Consider the following 17587-nt stretch of genomic DNA (forward strand, 5'->3'; position numbering starts at 1 on the left):
GTACACTTAACAGACTGAGCCACCCAGGCGCCCCCACCTTTATCTTAATGGTATAGTTCTTTGGGACACTAGGTTAAGATGAAGAAGAAGTTGGTTATCAGACTCTGCACCTTTTGTGGACTCCTGGCTTTGACTTTTGTTTCTGTTGCTTCGTAAGTGCATCAAAACAGCAGTTTTCAAGGTCAAGGACAGAGAAATCCTCAGGATGAAAACCAGTTTGAATGTTGGGTTTAATTTCTGATTTTCTTTCACCTTTCTTGGCTTTGGGCCTTTTTTTGTTTTTTGTTTTTTTTACTGCCTTGTTAGGTTTTCTGTTTAAGAATCATTTAAAAAATTTCTTCCAGTTTTTTGTTTGTTTAGTCATAGAGGTAGAGGATTGGTCTTTATTACCTAGCCCACTATTTCTGGAAATGAAAGCCCCCTTTCATGTTGATTTTGGAATGTGAAATTTGTGATTTCAGGCAATCTTAAAGATCTTTCTCCGTATACCTTAAACTTCCACCACTTTTCCCTATGTAGTGTCACAGCTGCTGTCAACATGAAGCTTCCCTGATACTTTTTTTTAGTCTTCCTTTTCTGAACTCCATAGTGCTTAGCTTCTATTTATTCTCTTGTAGCATTTAACCTCATTCTTCTCCTAAAATTGCTTATGCCAGCCTTATCTCTTTTACTGAATGCAACTTCTTCATTTGCTAAATTGTAGAGTGCCATTTCAGCACCGAGCACTCTGTGCCTTGCACGCAGTAGGTCCCCTGTAAAGATTTACTTCAACAATACCACTGAATGGGTTAGTTGGTCTTGTATGGTTCGTGTAATGCAAAGTTTATCTTCCTTTGAACCCCAGATGAACTAGTTGGTTGGCATTTAGGAGTCACAATGTGTAAAAAATACAGCTAATATTAGAATCATACATAGTGAGGAAAGTGATTATACTCTGAGAGGCACACATGAACTAAGGAACTGATGATCAGCCAAGGGAATCAATATTTTAAGATCTCTTTTTCTTTTCAGTGCATATAGATGAATTCAAGGTAAAAGCACATATGATGAGACTGTTCTTGTGCTATGAAAAGATAAATGTATATATACGTTTGCTTTAAAAAAATTTTTTTTATTGCATGTGTTTTTTTAGATGCCTGGACAACCAGAAGATTGTGACAAATTGCTCTTTATAATAAACATTTTAAATATGAATAAAATTGCGTATGCTGTACCCTGATTTTTAGATTCCTTTAGTCTCCTTTGCTACTGGAGTGCATTAAATAAGGCTTAATGTTAGATTGAGGATTACTTTGGTAACAAACGCTCATCTTGTTCTCTGTTAGAAGTTGTCGTGCTCTGAAGTTTTATAATGTATAGGGAAAGTCATCTTGATCTGAATTACTGTGGCTTGGTAGAAGTGACTTCTGGCCAGAAAGCTATCTATTTGGAATACAGTTGAGTTTGCCAGATGGCAAATTCCTTTTAATTGCTGTCCTGCATTTTGAAATCCCATGTGACTTGAACATCAGGGTAAAAATGTTGGAAGAGCAGGACTTAAGTATATTTACTGGCGAAAGGAAAGTGGATTGGCCTATTGTTTTTGCTTCCCAAAGAGAAGCCTCAGAACACCATAACAAAGAAATCTGATTCCCCCTGGTGTATTTTTACACTACAGTCTAATGTTAGAATTAGAAAGGTGTAGTGGCCAGTGATGTAAACACTTAAGTAGTCTGCCATCACAAAATTCAATTCCATAGGAAACCAGATCTCATTAACTTGTATCATGGCACTAGCTAAATGGAATAATTTTTCAAGTCAGCAGTAGGAATTACTTTGGGGGCAGCAGCAGTGGAAGTTTTATATCTTGTATAGCATGCGGTGTCACCGGGCCCATTTTGTCCCTCCAACCTGGAAATTAAATACCACAGTCTCCAGTACAAACACAGAAGTGCTATGTTTAACAGTTACTTTGGCCTGATGTATAAGAACTTTGTGTTTTTTTGGCTGTCAAGCAAATTTGAAAACTATTTATTTATAAGTGTCAGTTTGTAACTTTTAAGGTTGCACAAAGTGATTTTGGTATGGTTTTGGTTTTCCATGAATTCCCTATTTGAAGAACTTAATCCTTTTTAAGGTAATGCAGTGTTTAGTTTGATAATTAAACTTGAATCATCTTACGGGGGAAAAAAGCAATGTGAGTAAAGGAAAGTTGACAGCATTTATTCTTTCTAAAATTAAACACTGAAGAAAACGAATATTCCTGTTGTAAATACTCTTCATTCCTACATGAATCTTTATAGTTCGGTCCCAGGCCCCTGGGCTTTGTTTGTGTTTTGTTTTTAATTATTCTAGCAAAGGGGAAAAATAAGAGACTCGTGGAAATTTAGCAGGGCAGTAGGATTTAGAAATAAAGTTTATTTTCCAGTTCTTGCCTACTTCCAGAAGGAGGTGAATGAGCTCCAGGTTCTCATCACCTTCTTTTGCAGAATAAACAACCAATGAAAATTGAACTCTTCAAAGAAAAATGCTTTGTGTGGGAAATACTTATTCTTCAGTGTAACAGCATTTTTCAGTCAGTTGAAATTAAAGGAAAGTAGTGAGTTATTCTTGAAGAAGATATCAATTATGTAATATACGAAAGCGATTTAATTTTTGGTCGTGTGTTTCTGGCCACCCAAATTTTGTGTTTGAATAGAATTCGCTGTGAGACATAGGAGCTTGAGCAAATGCTTACGTAACATCTACTATTTTCTGTAACTTGTGTGGACATTACCTTAGAATATTCATGTGAGATCATTCTTCCCTGCATAAATTCTTGAAATCCTCTTCATGGTTGGTTTATTCAATAAGTATTTATTATTATCTGCCTAATATATGCCAGACACTGTGCTAAGAAGCACTACGAATACAAAGAGCCGTTGGAACAGTCACAAACGGTAAAACACAGTGGGTAAGTGCTGGGGTCGTGTTAGAGTTAGAAACGGCTCGAGTAGGGGTGAATGTAGAAACAGGGAGACTAGTGGAAGGCTATTGCAGTAGCCCTTGCCGGGATGAGGCCCTGAAAAGAAGACATTAGAAAGGAAAGGACTCAGGAGGCCGGGGTGGCTCAGTCAGTTGAGTTTCTGACTCCTGATTGCGGCTCAGGTCATGGTCTTACGGTTCATGGGTTCAAGCCCAGTGTCGGGCTCTGTGCTGGGGGTGCGGAGCCTGCTTGAGATTCATTCTCCCTCCCTCTGCCCCTCCCCAGCTCTCTCTTTCTCTCTCAAAATAAATAAGTAAACTAAAAAAAAAGAAAGGACTCTCCTCTTGAAAAAAAGGAAAGATGGATAAAAAAGAGGTCATTATGAGGTAGCAACACCAGACTTGGTGACTGGTGAGATGTAAGGCAGTGAGGGAAAAGGTTTATGTCCAGGTTTTCAGCCAGGGAAACTAGATTGATCCGTATTTATGCCCTTTATTGTTGCCCCTTACTTGTACTATTCGTTGTAGTAATTCGTTATATACACTATTATCTGGTATTAACTAGCTTAAGGGTACTAACTCTTTTAAAGTTTATTTCTTCTATGCACCTCATAGAATCTGGCATAGTGCTGGACTAGTGGAAGCACAATGTCAAGTTTATTTAAATTAACCTAATAAAACAGTAAAATGGAGAACCCAACTAAAGGGAAAATACAGAATTACCAAATTATATATACATGTAAGTTTTTCCTAATTTCTCTGTTTGATGTAATCCCTTTGTTCACATGACTGATCTGTTTCTCCCCCACTCCTTGAGTACAGACAGTATTTCTCCCCTATAATCAGTCCAGAGCTGAGCGTAGTGCTTTATAGTAATGGCAGACCTTTCAAAGCATTTTTTAGGCATGTGTCAAACAGTGTGCTAAGTGCTTTGCACGAATTACCTTGTTTATCCTCACAGAAACTCTCTGTTGTGCAGGACTATTTTAATCCCCACTGGTAAGTGCAACCTGTGGATGGGGAAACCAAGACTCTGAGCACTTAAGTGACTTGCCCAGGGCATACAGCTTGTAACTGGCAGAACTGAGGTCTCTTGATTTCAGACAGACTGTAAAGTCTTTATCGTTACCTGCGCTGCCTTGTGTAAGGAGACTGGTACAGAAGGTACTTGTTTTCTAGTGGGGAACTTCGATCAAGTTGTGGTGAAAGGTGTGTGAAGTTAAGCTTGCTTCTTGGCGGTATGTATTGACAGTGAAGTTTTGAATCCTGAAAAAATCTGAGTATTTCAGGATATTCTGGAGAATATCCTGACCATTATCTGAATACTCAGGAGTATGGCCACTTGTTCATGAGCATTTTCTGTCCCTATCTTTGACCTCTCCTAACATAGGAAGGTGACCAGTAGCCAGGAGGGCCACTGGCAAGGTTGAAGGCAAGGAGGGAATGATGGTTGAAGTGCCAGGGAATGAGGACACGCGGAAGATGTAGAAAGGCTAGAAAGGATAGAGCAATCTGTGCTTTAGTTGTATCCCTTTAATGCTCAGAAATTCATTATAATTAGGTGTGGCCATCTAGCTTTTTCAAATTTATTTTGAGACAAGGGAATATCAGGACTATAATATTAGCTTTAAAGAGCAGGCTTTTTTAAGTGTTCATTCGTTTTGACTCTGTTTTCAGGAAACCATCCCATTGAGAGCGGTAGTTTCTCTGTCAAATTCTGAAGCCATTGTCTTTAAATTTCCCTTTTTCAACGTGCTGCTTCATTTTCAACGTGCTGCTTCATCTTCTTTGAGTTTTGGTAACCATCTCCAATTCCTGGTTTTGTCCTTGTGGTGTGAAAGATGGTGAATGGCACAGACTCAACCCTTTGGGTAGAAGTTGAATTCTAACACTTAAATGAAAAAAGATTGATGAGAAAGAGAATAAGGATTTCTTGGAATCCCATAGGTTTGTCTTTTCCCCAGAGTGAAGTGTTGGAAGATTCTCTAGTTTCTGTTTCAAATTCAAATCTTTTAACACATGTATCTTGAAGGCTTTGTCCCTTGAGTTCAGGGATCTTGGTTAAAGTGAAGACAGGTTCTCCTTTTCCAAAAATGCAACAAGCTGTGAAAATTAATGATTTTACTTTCTTAATTTTGATTTATAAGAATAAATCTTAGAGACTGAATTCTCATTTAGATGGAACCATTTGCGAGTCTAGGTTTTGTTTTGTTTTGTTTTTGCCTATTGGAACACTTTTTTTCAGTATTAATATGTTACTTTCTTTCCTTTTTTTAAACGTACAATGAGAGTGGAGAGATGCATTCAGTAGGAATGCCAGGGCATTGCCACATCCTAACATTTATTTCCCAGGTTGAAATCCTATGCAATCTGATAAGTTTACTGCTTTGAGAAACTATTATTTTTCTCTGCTTCATAAGATTAAAAGAACTAGGGATGTTTGGTCCAGAAAAGTGACAGATTAGGAGGACCGTGGGAGTTGTCCTCAAACAGTGGAAGCGTTGTCATGTTGTAAAAAGGATTTGGCTCCTTTTCTGTAGTCCCAGTGGATTAAACCTGAGTGTGGAATTTATAGGGAGACAGATTGCAGTTTGGTTTAAGGAAGAACTATCCTACCAGTCAAATCTACTCAGAGAGGGAGTCAGCTGCCTGGGAATGAGTGCATTGGTCCCTGTTGAAGTTTTAGAGTGTGGGTTGGATGAAAATCTCCTGGGTATGTATGGTGGATTTGTATGTTGGATGGAGAATCCTGTTAGGTGTGACATAAGGACCCGAGCCACTCTGAATTATTTACCAGGAAATAAGAAAGGGGGGACATCGAGAATCCAGTGTATCTCTCCCATTCATTAGAGTCCTAATTTAAGACATTTAAGAATATGTCAGCTCATGTTTCCTAAGAGGTTATTCTGCAGAACTTGAGGAATTTTTGGCATGGTCAACAGAGACTGAATAATTCTGTTTCTGTAACAGTCCTTTGGCTGGAGACATTGAGGGTAAATCACAAGTGTGCAGGTTGTGGGTTTTAGGTGGGAACAGTAGCTTCTGCCAATTGATTTGGTTTTCTTTCTAGTAAATTTCAAAATTCTCTCTCATGGTTGTTATATTGAACTAAAATTCAGCTACAGTAGGATTTAGGCTGAAACTGGTCTCTTGTTAAGAATGTTTGGATTTGTTTTCTTACCTTCCATTTTCGTCTTTATTAAAATATTTACATGAACAGTTTCAGCCTGGAATTTGGTACAGGAAGAACGCTGAAATTGACATGTCCTTCTTTTTAACCAGGATCCCAGGTTTCTGGGGAAGGGGATGGTGAAGTGGGTAAGAGTATGAATTTTTGATGTCAAACCAGCTCTACCATTCACCACCTTTTATCGCCTTGGACGAGTGACCTAACTTCCCTGGGCTTCCATTTCTTCATCTGTGAGGAGAGAGTATTTCTCATAGGGTCAATGGAAGCATAAATGAGATAATATACATAAAAATGTATTTGGTGCATGTAAGAGTTCAATAAATGGCAGCTTCTTTATGTTTGTGCTATCAGTAGAGACTTATATTTGTTATTCGGGATCATCTTGGAATGGACATTGAGTTGATGTCTTAGTAGTGCAGAATATCTGCTTCCTTGTTAGGGTGTAATTCTGTGAATAATACAACATGTCTGAGTAGAGAGTTAATTCCACGGTTCTTCAGAAAGAAAGAAAGAAACTAGCAAAGAAAAGCAGAAAGGCTTAAAAGGAGTAATGCACACTCCTCTATATTTCTTTGTCCCTTCCTTCCGAAGAGAGGCTCAGGAAGAGGTATATGGATTTGGGATTTGGGAATCTTGTACATCAAGATATTTATAAAGTGGGCGAGGTCATTGTGGGAGTGAGAAAAGGGAAGGATTGAAGATAGACTCTTTAGGGGCATATATCTGTAGCTTACAGGAAGGAAGGTCAGGAAAGACCTGAACCCCACTCAGTGTGGCGCACAGCACATTAAACCTGAAGTTAGGAGATCTGGGTTCTCGTCTCGCTTTCTCCATTTGGGGCTTGTGTGCCTCTAGGCACATCCCTTCCCTGTTGTACAAACTAGACTTTGTTTCCAGGGCTCCTTGAATACCTGAGTTTCTCCATTCTGAACCTACTTGGAAACAATAACGCAAATGGAGGTAGTGGAATGTCCCTGAAACAGGTATTTCAAGAAGGAACAATGTCAGATGTCACCGAAATAAAAGAGGTTGAAAACTGGGGAAAAAGTTAGGGTGCCCAGGAAGCCAATTGGTTTAGATTAGAGGGACCAAGAAATATCTGCAGTGTAAGACTTCCGTGTAATTACAGCAGGTAATAAGAATTAGTCCAGGTCCTCTCGCTGACTTCGTAGATAACATAAATGTGAATAAAACTGCCTGATACAGTAGGAAAAATGTAATCATGTGCTTCCATCAGTGATCTATAATCTGTTGCTAGGTGAGACAGAGCTAAATCTCCTTGTTTCACCATAGAATTTAAATTGCGGTTCTCACTTGAAATGTTTCATATGTTTTTTGTAGACCAGTTGTTCCATTATGGATGGAGGGGATGATGGTAATCTTGTTATCAAAAAGAGGTTTGTGTCCGAGGCAGAACTAGATGAACGGCGCAAAAGGAGGCAAGAAGAATGGGAGAAAGTTCGAAAACCGGAAGATCCAGAAGGTACGTGGGCTTACAGTTCGGTATTCAGCATAATGATCTCTAATCTTCACAGCAGCCCTCAGAGGAGGCACTAATGTCCTCACTTTAGAGTAGGGGGATTGAGACTCAGAGTGGGGCAGGAGCCAATGCAAGGCCCCCGTGGCGGAGCAGAAGTACAGTATGCATTGTCCATGCCACCATCCTGCCTTGTAGAAGATTCTGCAAGTCTGTTCCATCTTTACAGGGGGATGCAGGATCTGAACGACTGAGAATGCTGCCGCTCTGTGGGGGTTGGGCTGGCCCCTCTTCCAGTTAACTGTCTCGGCCGTGGATCCTCTTGCCGTTGGTGGTTGCCTTTGAGAACTGCCGGCCCCTCTCTCAGGTCCAGAGGGAAGCTGTGGACTTTGTGCTATTTTTGTGTTATCCTTGCCCTCAGATCATGCAGAGACTTGACTTTATCTTTGAAATCCTTTGTGATTCCAAAATAATGTGAACAATTCTAAAGTATGTACCTTTTCTCCCCCCTCTCTTTCTTTCCCTCCCCCTTTCTTTCAGAATGTCCAGAGGAGGTTTATGACCCTCGGTCTCTGTATGAAAGGCTACAGGAACAGAAAGACAGGAAGCAGCAGGAGTATGAGGAGCAGTTCAAATTCAGTAAGCTTCAGAAACAGTCCAGCACACTCCGCACAGCCTTTTTGGTGCACTTTTGCCTCATGCAACACTTTGTCTAACTAGCCACGGAACTGTCTTGATTATCTAGTCTCTAGATGTTCATTTGGTGGAAAAGAGATAGCTTGCTGCCTTCCAGACCACATTGAACATTTTTGTTTTGAGCTCAAGATACCCATTTTAATTCTGTGCTAATGTCTAGTAATGGAAGAAATGCCTTGATTTTATGCTGTGTTCCCTCTCCAGAAGCCGAGGTGTTTACAAATTCTTTCTTCTAATCCTCTAAAGGATCTGCTGCTTATTAAAAATAAGGAGAAGGAAAAATCTTATTTGACTCTGTTTTCCCTTTAGCCTGCTAAGTGTTCCTTGTTCAATTATTTCCTCAGAAAACATGGTAAGAGGCTTAGACGAAGATGAGACTAACTTCCTCGACGAGGTTTCCCGGCAGCAGGAACTACTAGAAAAGCAACGAAGAGAAGAAGAACTGAAAGAACTGAAGGAATACAGAATATCCTTTGTACCTTGAGACAAATCTGTATGGTGTCCGTTTCCTCGTCAACGTCTGTGGACTTAAGTTTCTTCACAAATAGAATGAGAATAAGGTTTTTTACCTCGTGACCTCTGAGTTCCCTTTCAACACTGACATTCCTGTGACTGAATAACTGGCAGTGATTTATGGAGTTAGGTCGCATGCAAGAGTCTGTTGCAATCAAAAGTCCAGATCCTTTAGGATTAACTAAAGGCCTAAATCCTAATAGTCAGTACCAGGGTATTTTTGCCTTGTGGGATTAGACTCTGAAACAGATGGGCGCTGCAGTAAACTCATCCAGGGGAGAAATTGGCTTCTGAGTTTCAGAAGGAAATGTTTAGCGACTCTCCTGTGTCCTCCTTAAGATCTTCCCTAGAGGTGTAGCCTGTTCTGTTTCCACAGAGGGGAAAACCGAGAAGACAACAAAGATGACCTCGCTTTGGCTCAGTGTTGCCTTTTTGTCATCCCTGCATGTGTCAATAGGCATCCCACGTGTAACTTGGCTGAGTCAGAATTCTCAGTTCTGTGCCTCACCACCCCTACTCTCCACTCCTCACACTGCCCTCGCCCCCCGATCTCTTCTTTTTCTGCTCTTTCAGATCTCCGTAACGGTGCTTCCGTGCCCACACGGGCCTGGCCCAAAAACTGTTTCCAAAATGGACTCCACCTCTGTGAAGTTCGACTCTCTGTGCTTCTCAGGACCACTGTGACCACCAAATTAGTCTCTGCTTCTGCTCTCATCTGCAACAATCCATTCTCACTTTGGTCAAAAAGAACATTTAAAAACATACATGAAATCCTGTCACGGTCCTATTTGAAACACTAGTGGCTTCCTGTGGCCTTTAGGCTTAAAAGTCTGCGTTCTTACCAGGCCCTGCATGATTTAGGCCAACGCATCTTCCTGTTGCATCTTGAACTGCTTCCTCGTGTTCACTACACTCCAGCCTGCTGGCCTCCTTTATGTTCCTCTCAGGCTGAGCTTTGTGATTCCATTTCAAGGCCTTTGTGTTTGTTGTTTTTCAGCCTGGAATGTTCTGTCTTCAGATTTTACAGGGCTGGCATTTCATGGCACTTGGGTCTCAGCTCTCGTCTCCCTCATAGAGACCCTCTTCCCTCCACACCCCCTCTAAAATTTCACCAAAGCACATCAGTGTGTATGATGTCACTTTTTAACAGTAATTCTCGTAAGAAAATTAAGAAAATCTTAATTTAATTTGCTTCTTAGTTTCTGTGCCTCTCTTACTGCTGGAATATAAAGATCCATAAGAATAAAGATTTGGTCACCACTGATTTCCCTGGTTCCTGGCATGTAGGTTCTCAGTGTATGTGTGAACAAATTAATGAATGACTCACAGGAGAGCCACCCTAGCTTTTTTTCTATGAGAAGACTTATTTGAATATTTCAAGCTTATACATTGAATAACCCCACTGGTGTGATTGAGCAGGCTTTACCTCTAAAGTTAGTGATACGGCTGTGTGTATGTGCTAGTTGTTTTTTTTTGCAGGGAATGTGCAGTAGGTTCCGTTAAAGAGCTGTGTAGGAGCAAATGTGGACTGGTTCCCAGGGATTTGGCTGAAATCAAGGTGACTGACAACAATTGAGATAAGGTGGCAGCTTGGTGCCGTGAAACCCACTGTGAACTGGTGGTGAGAGCCCTGGCTTCCAGTCCCAGTTTTCCTAGTGGGATTCTGGTGTAACATTTAAGATCGGAGATGAGGGGCGCCTGGGTGGCGCAGTCGGTTAGGCGTCCGACTTCAGCCAGGTCACGATCTCGCGGTCCGTGAGTTCGAGCCCCGCGTCGGGCTCTGGGCTGATGGCTCAGAGCCTGGAGCCTGTTTCCGATTCTGTGTCTCCCTCTCTCTCTGCCCCTCCCCCGTTCATGCTCTGTCTCTTTCTGTCCCAAAAATAAATAAACGTTGAAAAAAAAAAAAAAAAAAGATCGGAGATGATGGAGAGTCACACCTCAATCCCAACTGTAGGATTGAAGCTGGCCCTTCTGGCGCTCCCCTCCTCCACTGCCTTCCCTGGCGACTCCAGAAGAATACTGTGCATGTTTGTAGAGATGGGCAGATGTGGTACATACTGCATTGTGTCACGCACCAGCCTTTTTTCCTCTAAGGAAATACATCAGTTACAGTGATCATTAGAATTATGTCTTGTTTTATGTGCTTAATTTGGCAGGCTAGCAAATAAGACATAGAACATCTCCCAAGGCAACATTCTGGAGCGTGGTGTTGGTTTGGCATGAGTGTGCAAAGCCTTCCAGTTTTCAGTTCAAAGGGAAGAATGAACAGGGCAGCAGTAAGGCAAAAAGAAACTTTCTTGCCCTGCTAACATTACAGGACAACACTGGAGAGGCCCCACGGGTAGTGGCTTTTGTTGGACACCTGGTAAGTTCCAACTGTCTAGAAAAACCGTAGAAAAGCAAGCCTTCCAACCCACTGATCTGTAATGCACGGATCCCTGGCATACATGCAGCCAGAGACCTGTTGAGATGGGAACTGAAGGATTAGACATTTGTTTATTGAAGCTCTGAGTCAGGAGCAGATTCTTGACTTTGCTTGATTGTTATAATAGGAGACATTTTATAATGTGATACTTGTAAAGACGATAAACTGTGGTTTGTGCCATAAACAATAGAACTTTTGTTTTCTTCAGATTAAACCAGTATTTAGCGATATTATATGTGTTAAAAAGCATGTAATTAAAAAAAATGCCTCATCTAATGAATTCCTTGAGATTTTTGAGGTGTGCTTGTGTCTATAGAGCGTTTTAGGGAGAGAGGAACTTAAGGGGAAAAATGGCTTATGCTTTGGCTCTGGATCAAAAGTAATATTATTCTCTACCCCACCCCCCCAAAAAAAGGTTGCAGCGTTTTTTTTCACCTATTGATTTTTAAAATTTTTTTATTTTAGAGACAAAGAGCATGAGCTGGGGAGAGGGACTGAGGGGGAGAGAGAGAATCCCAAGCAGGTTCCACGCTCAGCTTGGAGGCCCATGTGGGGCTCAGTCCCTTGATCATGAGTGAGATCATGACCTGAACCGAAATCAAGAGTTGGACACTCAAACCGACTGAGCTACCCAGGCGCCCCAGTTTTTCTTCACTTTAAAGGAATAAAAAGTGAAGTTTTTTTGTCTGTGTCCTAGTATTATAAATATGTGTGTTTTGTTAAGTTTTCCCATTTTTATTTTTCAATATTAAGAGTTTTCTCTTAAGAGTTTATCCCTTGGTGCCTGGGTGGCTCAGTCAGTGGAGCATCCGACTTCAGCCAGGTCACGATCTCACGGTCCGTGCGTTCGAGCCCCACGTCGGACTCTGTGCTGACAGCTTAGAGCCTGGAGCCTGCTTCAAATTCTGTCTCTCCCTCTTTGCCTGTCCCACTCACACACTGTCTCTCTCTCTCTCTCTCTTTCTCTCTCTGTCTCTCAAAAGAATTTATCCCTTAATGAAGGAGTTGCAGGTAAAAATCATCATGCTGGTGGTTTTTGGCATTTGGTACTAGAAAGATGAAATCTGATTCTTTTTTATTCTAAAAGGCCAAACACATAATATTAACATACAATCAGTTTCCATGTTGACTTTGAAACCCTTAAATTGATGAAACTCAGAATAGTAAGAGTGTTTTGTGTAATCTCCATTGAACACTGCAAATATTTAAGGTAACTGGTGCTTGTAAGAAAGTGAGTGCCTGAAGAGTGATCAGAATTAGAATTTCCTTATTTCTGATACCCAGTTTTCTCCAGGATTCAAAGGCCATATACATTATACCCCCTCTGCTTTGGGCTGATATTACCTGCTTCTTAGATGTTTTGGTCGCTAGGTGTCACTATTGTTCCGTTAAGGCATCGCTGGCTCTTAAATAAAGAATTGCACCAAGTCCAAATCTATTGCTAATGGTTTGTGAGAGTGTGAAAGGGAAGGACTGGGAGGGGCTGGCGGAGAGAACAAAAGAAAGTGCCAAAGCTTGACAGCCAGAGATTGAGGTCAAGCCTGCAAGAAGTGATGTTACAAGTGAACTGGTTGTGCTTTTAAAGACATTTTGGTTCTTGTGTTGCATGTGCACTGGGTAAAATCACCTTGAAGAGAGTATTTAAGACAGTTTCCTGGGCCTCTGGAGGTCCTTATTCAGTAGGTTTGGGACAGGGGAGGGACTCTTGTATTTTAACGAGGCTTAAGGTGATTCTGATGTTGTCTTGCACCAGCAGAGTAGGAGTTAGTCTCTGTGGTGTCCAAGATTGAATGCCATTGGTGGTAGGACATTCTGCAAGATTTGATTTTACCCTTGGGGGAAGAAAGCAAATATTTAAAAATTTGGGGGGGAAGCCACGTTTTTTTTCTGTTGCATTTATATTAAGATTTTTGTTTTTGCCAGCAAGCATGATGTTGGCCATATCTTTAGGGAGGTTTTCAGACTGTAACTCAGATTTTCACTGAGAGTCAGAGGGAAAAAGTTTGCTTCTGTATATTAAATTGGGTCTTCTCCCTCTGTGGTCACCTTCATCTCTCTTTAAATCAGCTGGATATTCCTGGCAGAATAAAGAGGAGAGGACATTATTTTGAATATAAGTAGGCCAAACATTACATGGCAGAGCTGAAGTCCTAGTGGATTATGCGAGTCTGGCTTCTCTTGATTTACCACTGTCCTGCCATTACTCTTATTTTTGCTTAGTTTGACCCTTAACCTACAACACAGTAATCTCAACAAAGTTGGACTTTCTCCAGAAAACAAGAAGGAGGTGGAGAAGAAAGTGGCTGTGAAATCCATAGAAACCAAGAACAAGTTCTCCCAGGCGAAGCTGTTGGCAGGAGCTGTGAAACATAAGAGGTCAGCCAGCACTCACACAACTGAAATGTCCCTCTGTGTACTCTGAAATGCCACTGGTAATGGTAGCCTGAGCAAATACTTAAGCGGAAGTCTTGGTGATGTTTCTTTAGTAGCCTTACCTCTCTCTCCTCCTCCAGATTTGGTGTCTTCTGTAGCCTTTGACCCTTGTCTCTCGGACTGTTCATTCAACAGAACGCTAGCTAGCCCAACTAGCCCAACGCTAGCCCAACTCTTCATTGGGCACCTGTCATGTGCCAGGCATTGTGTTAAGTGCTTTCCAGGAATGATCTCTTTACACAAGTCTATGAAGTACAAGTTTGATGGGTTGAGAACATTTGTCCAAGGTTACAGAGTAACAGAGGTATAGAGTTCAATATTTGGGCCTCTATTTCTAGGCAAATGAGGGAGCGAGTTCTGTGAAAAGATTTGGGTAGGGTGTAATGAGAGCAGGGAGGAGGAAACACATAACTCACTGGAGAGGGCATGTGAGCTCAGGTTGGGGAAGGTAGGAAAAGCATTAGAGGGAGATGTTGATTATATAGAACAAGTAGGGCTTTGGCGGACAAGGGAGAAGAGAAATTTCGGGCAGCGGGAGTAGCTGCTGCAAAGGCACCGTGGCCTTTGAGACCCTGGAAGCTGTGACCGCATTATAGACCTGGCTGGGGTTCTGATGTGGGGTGGCAGCACTGCCTGGAGGTTTTGATAAGTTCTGTCTTACGTTTGCTCCTCCCTTTCTAAATCTTGAAATGGCACCAGTGATTAAATCCGGTCATTTCAGTTTGACCAGCCATACCATGGGCGAAATAATGTGAAGTTCAAATGCAGTCTGTTAGGAAAATCAGTAAGGCAACCAGCCACATGTTTTTAAGGGAGCGCATTGATGCACTCTTGTGGTTTGGTGCACCATCTATCCGCTGCAGATGTTCCTAGGACATGGCTTACGTCTAAAAATGTCGTCATGGTTTAGTGGTGGAGGGGAGGAGTAGCAGTAACCTGAAAAGGGCCAATTACCTGAGCCATGAATTATTCCTTTCCAGTTTTCACATAAGCTTTCGTGCCTTGCCCAGTGTCTTTCAGGATTTGGCCCTGGGTCCGTTTTACTGGACTTCACCAAGAAAGGGCTCTCTAGGTGGGCAGTTAGATACCTCTCAGCAGCGTCTTGCTGCTGGCAGAATGGGTGTTACAACCATCTCTTTTCCTTAGTCCTTAGATCACCTTTTATTAGATCATCGATTATTATTGTTTTTTTGTGGCAAGATGATAAATTAGTCTCCTGGGGCAGGAGTTCCTAATCTACCCAGCCCTGGGTTTATTAGAATCACCTGGGAGTTTGTTAATGTGGCTTCTAGGCCTTTCATTAATTCTGGTTCATTAAGTTTGAAGTGAGGTCTGGGAGTCTGATTTTCAAAGTTCCGCAGGTGATTCTGATGCTTGTGAAAGTCTGGTGCCTGGTGTGTGCCTGGAACATAATCAACAAAATTGAGTCCACCTCTGTGCTCCCTCTCCATTGCTTTTCTGCCTTGCTGCTCTCACACCACGTTCCCAAGTCTGGTTTATCATGTTTTTGCCTTTCTTTACTTTTAGTAGTTTCTGCGTGTGTGGGGGAGGGGGTTGTTTGTGTTTGTTTTTGTTTTGACTACCTATATATGTATTCATAAACAGTGTAATAGCTTGCTTGTATTTGAACTTTATAAAAACAGTTTCATTCTGTATGTGATCTTCTGTAAATTTGGTTTTTCACTCCAATTGTTTCTGTGATTGAAACAGTTTTGTGTGTGTTCATGTATATATAGCTGTAATTTATTCATTTTCACTGTCATATCATAGTGCTTTATGAGATACTAAAATGTGTCCATTCTCTTGTGGATGCATGCTTGAACTATAATAAATGGTGCTGATAGGTCCAGGATGTGCTCTATTATGTATGTGCATATGTTTCTCCAGAGCTGTGCCGGTCAGTGTGGTAGCCACTTGGCCACCTGTGACTATCAAAATCTGAATTAATTGAAACTAAAATTTTCAGGGTGCCTGGGTGGCTCAGTTGATTGAGGGTCTGACTTCAGTTCAGGTCATGATCTCACAGTTCACGGGTTCGAGCCCCGCATCGGGCTCTGTGCTGACAGCTCAGAGCCTGGAGCCTGCTTCGGATTCTGTGTCTCCCCCTCTCTCTGCCCCTTCCTTGCTCATGTTCTGTCTCTCTCAAAAATAAACATTAAAAAAAAAAAAAACCTAAAATTTTCAGTCCAGTTCCTTAGTCACACTAGTCACATTTCAAGTGTTAAATAGCCACAAGTGGCTAACTGCTGCCCTACCGGACAGCACAGATCAGTGATGTAGTGATTTTGTGAAATAGTGTTTCCTTGCTGTCTTAATTTGCATTTCCAGTTCACATATAGTTGACGTATTTCATATGTTGATTTGCCATTCAGGTGTCCTCTTCTGTGGTAGGTACGTTCAAATATTTTGCCATTTTTCTACTGGGTTATTTGTATTTATCTTAATGATTTGCAGGTGTGTTTTGTTTGTTTTTAAATATAGTCCTGACATTTCCCTACCCCCCTAACCCCCAGTTTACAGCTTTTCTTTTTACTTTCATTAATTAATTTTAAGGTGGTTGGTTTTTAAATTCTAAGGCAGTCAGACACATAATATTATATTAATTTCAGGTATGCAGCATTATGATTTGATATATGTATATATTGTGAAATTATCACAGTAAGACTAATTAATATCCATCACCATACATGTTTACACATTTTATTTTACTTGTGATGAAAACTTCTAAGACCTACTCTTAGCAACTTGTAAATGTACACAGTGCAGTGTTATCAACTATAGTCACCCTGCTACACATTACAACACCATGACTTTTAACTGGAAGTTTATACCTTTTGAAGATAGTTTTTTTTTTTTAAGTTTATTTATTTTACACAGAGAGAGAGAGAAAGCAAGCAAAGGAGGGGCAGAGAGAGAGAGAAAATGAATCCCAAGCAGGTTCCACACCGGCAGCACAGAGCCCAGCAAGGAACTCAAACTCCCCAAACATGAGATCAGGACCTGAACCGAAACCAAGAGTTGGATGCTTAACTGACTGAGCCACCCAGGTGCCCCTGAAATCAGTTTGTTTGGTTTTTTTTTTTTTTGAAGGTATGAGCTAGGGATCCCTTTTCAATTTTATTCTTCAAGTGAGTAGCTAATTTTCTAGCAACAAACACTACTGCCTTTCCCCATTGATCTTCAGTGTTACTCTGTCTTATAACAAGTTTCCAAACATATATGGCTTTGTTTGGGAGTTTTCTCTCTCTCTCTCTTTTTTTTTTTTTTTCTTTTTTTTTTTCTTTTTTCTGTTCCTCGGATCTATAGGACCACTACCACTCTGTGTACTTATTGTAGCTTTATAAATAATTTTGATATCTGGTAAGGCTAGCCCCCTTATACTTTTCTCAGGGGTATTTTGTCTATTGTTGGCCACTTTGTTCTTCCATATAAATTTTAGTTAGATTTAAATTTTATTTTTTTAGTCTAAGTTTATTTTTATTTATTTTGAGAGAAAGAGAGAGTGTGTGAGCAAGCGGGGAAGGGGCAGAGTGAAAGGGAGACAGAATCTCAAGCCAGGCTCCGTGCTGTCAGCTCAGAGTAATTCATTCATTTTCACTGTCGTATAATGGTGCTTGATGCAGGGCTCAAACTCTTGAACCCATGAGGTCATCACCTGAGCCGAAGAGTCAGCTGTTTAACCGACTGAGCCACACCTAGATCTAGGCACACCTAGATTTAAATTTTCGATTAAGTTCTTCAAGTTTATTGGAATCTATTAAATGGTTTGATAAATTTATGGAGGAAACAGATTTTTATGGATATGAGTCTTTCTACACATGGTATATATACATTTATTTGTTTCCTTTAATGTTCTTCAATAAAGTCTTAAAGTTATCTTTCAAAAGCTAACGGTTGTGCATATATTTTA

General features: G+C 40.9%; 1 protein-coding gene across 5 annotated transcripts in view; it reads left to right on the forward strand.

Annotated features, from left to right (window-relative positions):
- The window catches only part of PSME3IP1 (proteasome activator subunit 3 interacting protein 1), a 31268-nt gene that overhangs the window by 2248 nt on the left and 11433 nt on the right, over nucleotides 1-17587 (forward strand). For 3 of the 5 annotated variants that reach the window (XM_030299731.1, XM_030299734.1, XM_030299733.1), the window contains exons 2-5: nucleotides 7475-7616; nucleotides 8151-8249; nucleotides 8651-8772; nucleotides 13487-13620. In XM_030299731.1, the coding sequence (XP_030155591.1) occupies nucleotides 7490-7616; nucleotides 8151-8249; nucleotides 8651-8772; nucleotides 13487-13620 (482 nt within the window). In that variant the 5' untranslated portion in view covers nucleotides 7475-7489. Of the gene's footprint in view, nucleotides 1-2019; nucleotides 2933-7055; nucleotides 7117-7474; nucleotides 7617-8150; nucleotides 8250-8650; nucleotides 8773-13486; nucleotides 13621-17587 lie in introns of those variants that run through there. The other 2 variants (XM_030299732.1, XM_030299730.1) reach the window with 2 other exon arrangements.

Source organism: Lynx canadensis, chromosome E2 (assembly GCF_007474595.2).
Source record: "Lynx canadensis isolate LIC74 chromosome E2, mLynCan4.pri.v2, whole genome shotgun sequence".
NCBI classification, from domain to species: Eukaryota; Metazoa; Chordata; class Mammalia; order Carnivora; family Felidae; genus Lynx; species Lynx canadensis.